The sequence below is a fragment of the Poecilia formosa genome, unplaced genomic scaffold (assembly GCF_000485575.1).
Source record: "Poecilia formosa unplaced genomic scaffold, Poecilia_formosa-5.1.2 Scaffold260, whole genome shotgun sequence".
Classification (NCBI taxonomy): Eukaryota; Metazoa; Chordata; class Actinopteri; order Cyprinodontiformes; family Poeciliidae; genus Poecilia; species Poecilia formosa.
In genome coordinates, this window is record NW_006800199.1 from 567,673 (window position 1) to 579,337 (window position 11,665).

The 11,665-nt window shown below is 36.9% G+C and overlaps 1 protein-coding gene across 1 annotated transcript in view; it reads left to right on the forward strand.

The window, feature by feature from the left end:
• The first annotated feature begins 8,431 nt into the window (after nucleotides 1-8,431).
• oxtra (oxytocin receptor a) overlaps nucleotides 8,432-11,665 on the forward strand; it is a 15,217-nt gene continuing 11,983 nt past the window's right edge. Inside the window, exons 1-2 of the mRNA XM_007570413.2 lie at nucleotides 8,432-8,614; nucleotides 8,801-9,896. Of these exons, the coding sequence (XP_007570475.1) occupies nucleotides 8,978-9,896 (919 nt within the window). The 5' untranslated portion in view covers nucleotides 8,432-8,614; nucleotides 8,801-8,977. The remainder of the gene's footprint in view (nucleotides 8,615-8,800; nucleotides 9,897-11,665) is intronic.

Sequence of the window (11,665 nt, forward strand, 5' to 3'; positions counted from 1 at the left end):
TTGAATTAGGATAAATGAGGTGTTTCCTCATGCATGGTGAATGATACGAGCAACAAACCAGTTATTTTGTAAGTGAACTTGAAAGATCTTGGGATTTAAAATTAATCAGTTGAAATCCAAACTGTAAAGAATCAGGACCGTTTCATCTTTGGAAACAAGACCTGCTGATATAACTCCTCAGGCAATCTTATCTAACATATATCAGAGTTGTAATTATTACAGCTCCATGGTTTGGTGAGATACACATAGGCCTGCTGTGATTAATGACTTGACTTTAATTGCTTAAACCTTTGAAACATGTGGCTATAATTTTGAGAATTACCAACACCATTTATTTCTATCACTGCCATGTTGTATCCAGTTCTGCTTCCCTTTGGTGGATTTTGATTTCATTTCCAAATGCACCTCATGACAGCAAATCATCCACATTTAAAAAAAACTAAAAATACAAGCATGTTGGGAACCTCAAGTGCTAATTCGTTACATAAGCGGCATGAGCCAGAAGTACTAGTGTGCAGATCCCTCACATGTCACTTCATTAAGAACCCAGTCCTGAACTTCGTCTCTAATTAGATCTGTCAGCTCAAAGCCCAGTATGTGTGGGAACGGCACAGAGAACTGCTGAGCAGCTGAAATCCATCATGGGGGATGTCCATGCAGCGTTACTGTCGGCGTGAAAAGGGAAGCGGCAGCCCGACTAACCTCGCTTTAATAGTAATGCTGGGTATGATAGCCAGCAAACATTCAGCACACCAGATTATCTCTGCTCTGGTGTTTACATGCAATATCCCCCGTCTATTCGTAAACCCGGGGCCTGCATTGATCCAGCGGCTGACGTCTTGGTGCCGTATCAGCTGTGTGACTAAACAAACACCTAGCCTCTCGATGTCACTCTCCTTAAACACTCTCATCAAGCTGCACGTTCGTCGCCAGGACAACAAGTTATCTTGTGTTTTAAAAATTAAAAAAAAAACGTAAAAAAATAAAAATATGAAGCTTTATTGATTTCCCAAGGGGAGATTCTCATGTTAGAACGACAAAGACAAAGGATGAATGAAACAACATGTCTACTGCAGAACAATGGCACAAGTTGATTAAATTACGCATGTCGCAGCGACAAAAGCTGCAGGTACAGTTTGGCCGAAAAGTGTTCACAATCCCACACTGCAAAACCATAAAATCTTATTTTTGTGTAGGTTCTAGTGGAAATACCTAAAAACACTTGAAATAGGAGGAAAAATAACTTTTTTCTCCTATTAAAAATAACTTTTTTCTGGACAGTGTCTTCAGATCTTTGTCCAGAAAACTGAAGAAGGGAGGCTCGCCTATTAAACGATCTGTACAGAAGATGATGGTTCCATCTTTAAATGATCTCCATTATCATTCAGCATGATAATGGAGATCAATTTAAGTCAATAAATGCTTAATATTGATGAAAAACATTTAGTTCCATTGGCAGATAATTTCACTGATGAAATGGAAAACAATATCTAATAATAATAATAATAATAATAATAATAATAGTAATAATAATAATAATAATAATAATGGATTTTATTAATGATGAAATCTACATTTAAAAAAAATATCAAAGTGATTGTAGAATGAATAAACCAATTAATATAAAACAGCAACAAACAAATACTTAAAAATAATTGGAAGATTGTCTTACTTCAAGTGTAGTGCAATATTTATATTAGAAACTGGACCCAAAGTTCTTGGTAAGACTTGGTGTTTTTGCAACAACCAGCCTCCAATTATGTTATTTAGATTTTATGTGACACAGCAACACAAAGTAAGACATAATTGAGAAGAGGAAGGAAATGGATATATGCTTTTTCTGTTTTTCCTTTTACAAAAAAAGGAATAAATCTCTCCAACTTCAATACCCCTAAATAAATTCAAGTACAACTGACTCACCCTCCTTGAGAAGACAGTTAATTAGTAAATGGACATGTGATTCACTTGAAATGAAAAGGAGATGCACTGAAAGTTGATGTTCACACATAAGAAATATGAAAAAGTTGAAGGACTGTGAATATCTTTGAAGGCACAGTAAATCACAGTTATTTGTTAACCACTATTGACCACAAATGTCTGGCTTTACTTTTCCATGGAATCATTTTTAAGCATGATATTAAGTGTCTGCAGATCCTTGTCCAGTTTTCTCCCATCTCTCACCACCTTGAACTGGGCTTAGAAGTATATAAATCCCTTCAAATCTGATTTTCTCCTTCAGAATTCCTAATGCCAGAAAATCCAGGAGGATAATGTTTTCCATCTGCGCTCTTCCTTAGTTTCACTCCACGATAGCTTATGCTAACCACAAAGATGGAGGACCCGGACTTCCCAGAGTGTTGTCATCACAATTTATCCTTGTCATGACAGACAGAAGCTTCTCTACATATTTTTTTTCCCCCCCAGTTTAACACTCACACCTTATGTGCTTAGGAGTTTGCAGCTTTTACTCTGACAGGACAAGTTTTGTATGAGAATTATCTCTACAATCTAAGAAATACACATGCAGATTTACATTCATTTAGCCCATCATCTGAAATAATACGCAACACTTCACACACTGAATCTTAGAAATTATTCTTTTATTCTGTTTCACAGAACAACATTTCAGAACAATTTTCTGAACAGAGGAAACTGCATAAAATACATGTGTACTTTAACATTTTCCATTTGGATATCAGAAGCCCAGCCTTACAGCTTATCCCTTGTTGCCCTTTTCATTTTATAATCCTCCAAAGGTTTCTATTTTTTTGGACTCACTGTGTCTGCCGGAGGCAGAGTCTTTTAAACTTTATTTTAATTTGAATTTTGCTGTAATACTTGAAAGTTTTTAGAAGAAACAAATTAGGTCCTAAAGCAGTCTCCTGTAAAAGAACACGTCTTTGTATTTAAATTACAAAGAAGTGTTTGCAATTCACTTCTTACAAACACTAAATGTTGACGTTTCCTGTCAACATTTATTATAAACTATGTAGAAGATCATTTCACAGTGAATTACAATGTGTTTGGAAAGAATACCAAATATTCACAAGCAGCATTTCTTTTTTTTATCACCAACTTTTACTTAATTACACATACCAGACCTAAATCCAGGGATTTCCTTTAGAAACATGAAAGAAATAACAGAATATTTAAACCTATTAAAAAAATGATGCTTTTATTTCATCTACTTGTAAGTTGTTTGATCAGTGCATATATAATTACCCCACAATAACTCTGAATCGCTGTTGTTACAGCCAGTATAAACAACAATACCCTTCTGTTAGCTTTCCTGTGGTTTCTGCACGCTGACTACTATGGTGTCTTTGTTTGTTTTTTTTGGGGGAGGGGTGTTGCTTCTGAATCTGACTCCTTCCTTTATGCTTTTTCCTCTACCTTAACATTTGAATGTGCTGCTGTGTTTTTAGTCCTGAGAAACATACCGTAAAGAAAGGATGAGATTTAAGGGCCAATTATCAATGTACATTGTTTTGGTTACAGTAATTGGATCAAGCTTAAGACTCTTCAACCTGTTCTCACTCTTCCAGCTGCTATTGTTTTTTTACTGGAGACTCTTTGCTGATGCTTCTATCGCACATCATGTCCCCTGTAGCCAATTATCCATCTGAAGGCTAGAAATAACATTCAATGCTATTTAAAATGAATGTGTTGAATCCACTGACAATATTCTATTCTGGTTTTATTAGTCTTGTTTTTTTTTTTATTATTATTTGTAACCTGAAAAATGTAGCACTGATATGAGTCATTTAAAAAAGAAACGCATCAGTAAATTAAATAACTCTGCTACTCTTTTTAAAAATGGCAATTCTTTAGAGTGATATTTAATACATTTAATTCTTTATGCTATAAACAATAGCCTTCTGTTTCCATTCTCATTTTTTCTATTTCACAAAGATCCTTTAAAGACTCATTGTATGTCCAGAGAGCTAATAGGAAACCGAGATATGTTCCAAATTATGGAAAATCTTAAAACGGCCTTTATCCTCCACCCTATTTTTTGTTAAGCACTGAATATGAAGTTATTGAGTCATAACTGATTGATTCAATTTATTCTTTAATTTAATAACTCACTGCTGTGAAAAACCATTTGATTTCTTCTGTTTTTGCTTTTCTGCAAAAGTTTCAGATCAAAGAATGTTAATTTTATTTAATTATGAAAAAAAAAATCACTCCTAAACAACATGGTCCTTTGTGAGAAAGTAACATCCTCTAAATCTAATGACCTCAAGCGTTTGTAATAACAGGAGAGTTTTATGCCATGTATGAACCTGTTGTAGTGCATGCCGCAAAATTTCAAATGAACTTCAGTCCGGTCTTTGACTAGACCAATCCTAAAACTTTTTTGTATCGCTAGCATGTTGTATTTCTTTTTCCCTTTAATAGTTGGGTATCCAACTCCAAAAGTTCTGTGTCACATCTTTGTCTTTATATGTCTTCATAGGTGCAGAATATCCTGATTTTAACCGCAAACATTCAGTTTGTGAAAATGAAGATAAGTAGGCAAAAACATTTGTGGAGCTATCAGAAGCATTAATGATTGTGTTTAGACAAACATCTCTTGTACAGCACTGTCAAACAAATGTTGCATAATAACTACAATTACATCACAATTCCTTTTTTTTCTCTGTCTAAGCAACTGCTACATCCTTTGTGAGAGAGGATGTCCAAATTGGTCTGGAGTGGATGTTCTCAAATTGCTGCACATCCAAATGGTAGATAGCAATTTTCCCTGTAATCTCAGTTTGGTGACAATACAGGTTTTTAAAAGACACGCATGTAACGAACTGAAAGAGCCAATTAATCATCTTTGAGAGACTTTTAGAGATTGAGAGCATCAAATGCCAATTTCCATTCCACAAACTCCCCAATTTCTTTTTAACTAAACTGGATGGAAAATAGGATGATGTTTCAAAATGTTGCTAAAAGACACGTGAGAACGGCCAAGGAAAATAAAAGTGAACAAGTTTAAAGCATTGTTGGGTTGTTCGGTTCTTTATGTCAAAACAAAAAAAGGTGAATCCCAACAATAAGTTTGCATATATCCTTTCTTCTGCACTGAAAGACCAGGATGTGAGAGCAGAGAGGAAGCTCAGTGGCTCCTGGTCGCTCTGCAGGAGCTGTAGAGATCCAGAGCTCATGTGGAAGAAGCAGAAAGTCATTCACTGCACAAATCTCATCTTTATTGCCATTTACTTGTTGTCTTTGGCTAATATTTAAATTGATTTAATGAAATGAAGAAAGAGTCCAAACACTTTTTTTCATATCATTGTACTTCAAAATCCTATGAATTTGGAAATTTCCCAGGCGCATGAACAGTTTTGATCTCTGAAAAAAACTTTTTGGTTTTCCAGAAAATTCTCACGTCAAAAGAAAACTTGTTCTATTTAAGCTTTAAATTACATGAATTGACTTTCTTGTTTTTTGTTTGTTTTTTTACTATAAATGCACCATTTCATCTCTTCATTCATCATCTGCGACATCTTCAAACTGTTCAACCCTCATCCATCCACTCACCAGTTTCTGTGGAACCTCAGTGATGTTTAACGATGCAAAATGGTCTCTGCATCGTTTGCTATGCTGGGACAATTTCACTCATCATCATGTCTTTTTTTTTCAGACCATCGAATTTCATTACTCACATGCTGACTGGTCTTTTGTGGCTCAGCGGATATAGCCAGAGAGGTCATTACGCATTTCACATTCTAAAGGCAGATATGTTGATTTAACGCATCATTATTCTTTTAATTTCCAAGGACCTTTCTAAATTAACTCCAGCCCCGTTGCCACTGCTTTAAAATCCTGGGACGTCTGCCCGTTTTCCAAAATCAAGCCAAAACGCGGGGTGGGCTCTCTGGCACACATATCACGTCCCCAGACAATTAACAATGTTTTATTTGACATTTGAAAGAATATGTGAGTGGTGCACACGTCTCAGATTGAAGTGTTTCTATAAACTCAAGTCTGACTGAAAAATGAGAACCAAAATTAAATAAAATATTGAAATTCTGTTTTGAGTTTTTCCACTTATGAGTGACAGAGCAATATAAACAACAGTTTTATTTTTGCTAAATTTATGCAGGATTGTTTTGGTAAAATAAAATATGCAGCAACAACTAAGAACTGGCTGCACATTGACTTCTCCCCTTCGTCTCTGCGTCTCCTTTGGCATTCAAATCATCCAGCCTTTGACTCTTTCTGCTCTCTTTAACCTGTCAGCAAGAGCTTAAAACGTAATCTCACGCTATTTAGCAATTCATCTGAATTTAAGATGATTCACTTGAAGCAGAAGCCCTCTTTGCAAAGAACTCAAAAAACTTTTTCTAACTTGCAAATAAAGATATTATTATATCAATTGCTTTACATACAATTCTCTGCTGAGTTAAAACACTATGTATGTCATGTCAGTCAAAATGAACGATACTTTGAAATGTTAGCTCATATCTTAGAAAGCTAATAGTTTTGAGTTTGAGTCATTTCGAGCAAAAATGTTGAACTCGTTGTCACAATATGTCAATTTTATGCCTTTATTTATTATTCTTTCCTCAAAGTGAACAATTATTCTCCGGTGAACTTCAAATGTAACAGATTGTTTAAAGTTGTGCAGAGCTTTACCCAAAGTGTGTCTGCTATGTTGTCAATAAATTTGTGAACAAAGTAGTACAGGAAAAGGCATATATGCATTAAAAAAGAAAAAAAAAAAGTAAAACATACATATTCAGTGCCTTGTTCTCATGTCACTGTAGATTTCAAATGATTGTGAAAATAGTGTTTATTGACGTCATGAGAACTTTCAAAGATCTGACTTTGTGTCATTGAAAGAAACACTTGATTTAGACAGTTTATATTTTACTGATCTTACTTTAAGTAATTTTGATTGTTTGAAAAGTTGGACGAAATAACCACTGAACTCTTTGGCTTTGCACATTTGCACTTGGCTGAATGGCGGTGGGAAGCGAGAAGAGAAACGTCCCCTGAGAAATTCCTGGAATGAAACATATGGACATAAAGATAGGAATCAGAAAAGACTCCCAATAAATTTAAGTAGGCAAACGTCCTCTGTGGACAAGAGGATCTCAGTCATTTTTGGTCTACACTGATAAAGTGGTTATGAGCGCATTAATTATAAAAAGATTAATTGAACAAAAAGCTGTTCCCCCTTGTGCGTTGTTAAAGTAAAATCAATAACAAAGTGCATTGTCCTATTCACATGATGCTAAACGGTTTACATTCTCAGAAGATCAATACGACTCTAGACTTCAAAACAGGAGAGCACATCCGCTCCAAGATGCCTTTTGATATGGGCAATAAAAAGCACATGTTTACAGCGCCGAGGGTGATTTTCTAGGAACACGTAGCCGGTGCTTTTAGTGCCTCTCCTGAGCAAGCTTATGACTCAAATATTTTATGTGCCGACAAATGCGTCCATCCATTTATTACCAGCGCGGCTTCAAAAGAGGGGAGTGCCTTGATGATGTCACATCACCGAATCCATTAACATTCAAAGCAAGACTGATAATGTTTGATTTAATGCACTAACACACGCCCTGACTTACAGGTTCTCGGTTCTTGTTCTCAATTAACATTTGAGCTCACACCTCCTGAGAAACCCAAAATATGGTTTCTCAAATATGAATATTGAATATTACATCTGGTCAATGGAAAATTCATTTAAAAAAAAAAAAAGAAGAAAGAAAAGCATCTTATAATACTGAATGATAGGGGGGAGTGTGGAGGTGTCCAGCAGACAGTCGCTGACACCTTCCACAAGGAGGATAAGCCAAAACGGCAATTTGCTGAAAAGACGCATTCAAAGGATGAAGTGTGAAAACATGTTAAATGAAAATTGTGACGAACAAAGAACTATGGTAGAAACATAGTGTGATTGCCATGCTTGAAGGTTACAGATGCAGAATTGTGAGTACAGAAATGACAGACTACTGAAAAACATGTCCATGTATGTCCACACAGTCCAAGGATATAATCACTTGAAAAGGTTCAAAGTTGCAGTTATCACGGTTGCCTGTGTAACATTTTCCATATTTTCTTCCTTCCACTTAACTTTCTGCTAACTTTTGACACTCAGCAGTTATTTAAAAAAAAAACATCCAAATTAGGCTATTTGAAGTAAATGTGCAAGATTAATTGGAATAAATGCTAATTTATGTGTCAATTTTTAAATCTCATTAGTATAATAAATCTACTTTTCAAAGATATTTTATTTTTTTAGATGCATGTATTCATATATATATATAAAATGTTGCACTTTTTTTTCTTTTTCTTTTTTCTTTTAAATATAATGCAGCTGTGGGGGTCTTTCCCTGAGGACGGTTCGTGCTGCAGAGCCGATCAGTGAAAGTGCACAAGGCCACCAAGTGGCGGTGATAAGTAGGACCTTTTATTGCTCCTGACGAACTGGGGACCCTATAACACGGGCTCATGCGCTGTGCTGCTGCCCATTCCGAAGACTCTCAGCAGAGATGATGCCAGTTTCTTTTCTTCATCTCCAGTTTTAGCATTTATGTTTAGACTTCGGGTGTAAACATTCTTTACTGTATACATTTCTAAACATTTTTGTTGCTTGGTGGATTACAGGCAGGTGAGCTGTGTTAATATACTTCATAATTTTGTTTTAGTGTTTTGTAGGTTCAGTCTTGTTCTCGGGATGTTGTTCTTCATACAACAAAAATTCTCTTTTTCTGTTTGGAGAATAACAAAAAAAAATATTCCCTGACATCCTCTCTCTTTTTTTCTTTCTTTTTTTTTTTTTTTTTTTTTTTTACAGACTATGGGTGACGTCCGAGACAACGTAAAACCCTTTTGCCATCTGGGAATTATGAACTGACCTTGATTATGCCTTGGCACCTGTGAGGACGCGAGGAAGACTTGGGCGCTCACGACCCCTCTCTTGGTGACCAAAACCACTGACGAGTCCTTCTGCAGAGAGGACGAGGCTGCAGCAATGGAAACTATTTCCAATGAAAGTGATATCTGGCAACTGAACGAATCTTGGAGGAACTCCAGCCTGCTGAACGGGACCGGCGGGCTGAATCAAACGAACCCCCTGAAGAGGAATGAGGAGGTGGCGAAGGTGGAGGTGACCGTTCTCGCTCTGGTGCTCTTCCTGGCGCTCGCAGGGAACCTGTGCGTCCTGCTGGCCATCCACACCACCAAACACAGCCAGTCCCGCATGTATTACTTCATGAAGCACCTGAGCATCGCCGATCTGGTCGTGGCCATATTCCAGGTCCTCCCGCAACTTATCTGGGACATCACATTTCGGTTCTACGGACCAGATATTTTGTGCAGGTTGGTAAAATACCTGCAGGTTGTCGGGATGTTTGCATCCACTTACATGTTAGTTTTGATGTCCGTAGACCGCTGTCTGGCCATATGTCAGCCTCTGCGCTCTCTGCACAGAAGAAAAGATCGCTTCTACGTGATATTTTCCTGGCTCCTCAGCCTGCTCTTCAGCACCCCGCAGATGTTCATCTTTTCCCTCAGAGAGGTCGGCTCAGGAGTGTACGACTGCTGGGGCGACTTCGTGAAGCCCTGGGGAGCGAAAGCTTACATTACATGGATCAGCCTCACTATCTACATCATCCCCGTGGCCATACTGAGCATTTGCTACGGTCTGATCAGCTTTAAGATATGGCAAAACTTTAAGCTGAAAACCAGACGCGAACAGTGCATCAGCATGACCCCCAAAACCTGCAAAAGCAACACTCTGGCCCGGGTGAGCAGCGTGAGGCTCATCTCCAAGGCGAAGATAACCACCGTGAAAATGACTTTTGTGATTGTGGTGGCGTACATCGTGTGCTGGACCCCCTTTTTCTCGGTCCAGATGTGGTCTGCGTGGGATCCAGCTGCGCCCCGTGAGGGTAGGTTGAGTAGAAAGGCTGTTGTAATGAATGCGCGCTGTGCGCAAAAAGGTGGCTGTGGGCTACATGGTGCGTTACGCACTTGGAATACTTGAAAACGCCAGCACAGAAACCGATATCTCCCCCTTTGAATATGTTTTAAAAACAATTGCCATGTGAAAATATGCAATTTATTATTGTTCATTCATCCGACTTCAACAATAGTGAAGTTTTCTACGCACAAAAATCATTGGTTTCATCATTTACAGTAAAATTAGACCTTTTCGGGTCTCCTCAAATATTCATCAGAATGCAGAGGACTTATACAGTGTGTGACTCAGTAATCCCGAGAATTTACACCCAGATTAAAAAGGAGGTTTTGTGTTTGTACCATTTGGCGCTTTTTCCAGAAAATAGCCAGACGCAGCTCAAAGATAAAGTCGGTATATAATTCCATAATCTGATCACAAACAATGAAGCTGTCAAAGATGCATGTGTTGATTATGTGAACTTCCAAGAGCCAAAAGTTCCTCAACCCAACTCATTAATAATTGGATAAATAATTATTCAGATTTGTAGCAAAATAAAAAAGAACATACATACAAACCCCCTTTTTTTGTAATGATTTAAGTGAGATATAAAATATTCTAATAAATAAATATCAAAATAATTAATTGATGTATTCTTTACATCTAAAGTTTATACAGTTATTTTTGAGTTTATTTTATTAAACTATTTTATAGTCCTCTGTTGCAACAAACCATATTTTTTTTATTTTATGTTTTATTTCTGAAAGTCAGGGGGCGGGACCAACACTGCTATAGGCCAATTGATTGGTCAGCTGTTACGTTGCAAGGCAGGATATCCAGATGTTTCATGATGTGGCGCATCACAAATGTAAAACAGACAAATGTTACAATTATTATATCATACATCTTAGCAAATAAAGGAATCAAATTCTAATAAAATATTTTGATTGCTAGATTTCAAAATGTTTTAATGTTCAAAACTAGATAAAAAATGTAATGATTCAATCCATTTATTAGTTTATGTTTTTAATATTCAATATTTTAGCAAATTTTCATTTTAATAAATTGTGGCACTTTTGACATCTATGGTAACAGTTATGCTCTTTCTGAGGTCCAAGTTTCCCAGCAGAGCCAGAATGTTTGTCAGGATGTTTTCCTGTTCCTGGAAAGCAGACATGCAAACGTGTTGATGTACCGAATGTTGATTTATCCTACAATTACACGGTGTTGTAGTGTAAAAATGTCACGGTCACGGTCACCTTATTTTAATGAATGCAACATTGTTAAGACATGTTGTGTGAGTTAAGATAAAAGGATCAATGGTGTTGTTTTAAAGGAAAGGATGCATACAGAATTTTACAACTTTCCACAGACTCCTCCTGAGCTGCAGAGACTCATTGACAGCTAATCATTAATCAAATCAGTGTGCACAAGCGTGCATCAGGCAGCTTTGGTGCCTGTGGGGGTCTTTGACATTTAACCACAATATGTGACTAACAGCCTCCTACTGCATGGGGTCTATGCATCTACTGTGAGCGACCACACCTCTGGGTTATACACTTAAATATGTGTTCTTTTTTCTCTTTGAGTAAATGCAATTCAAAACGCTGTATCCTGAGAACGAGATATTATAGGAAAGGTGTAAAAAGAAATACAAATAATGCTTTTCTAGTTTAACCCCAGGGGTATTTGTGAACTAAGAGTTGAAAACAGAACCATACCATTTGCACAAGACAACTATCAACCTCAGAATAAATAAAT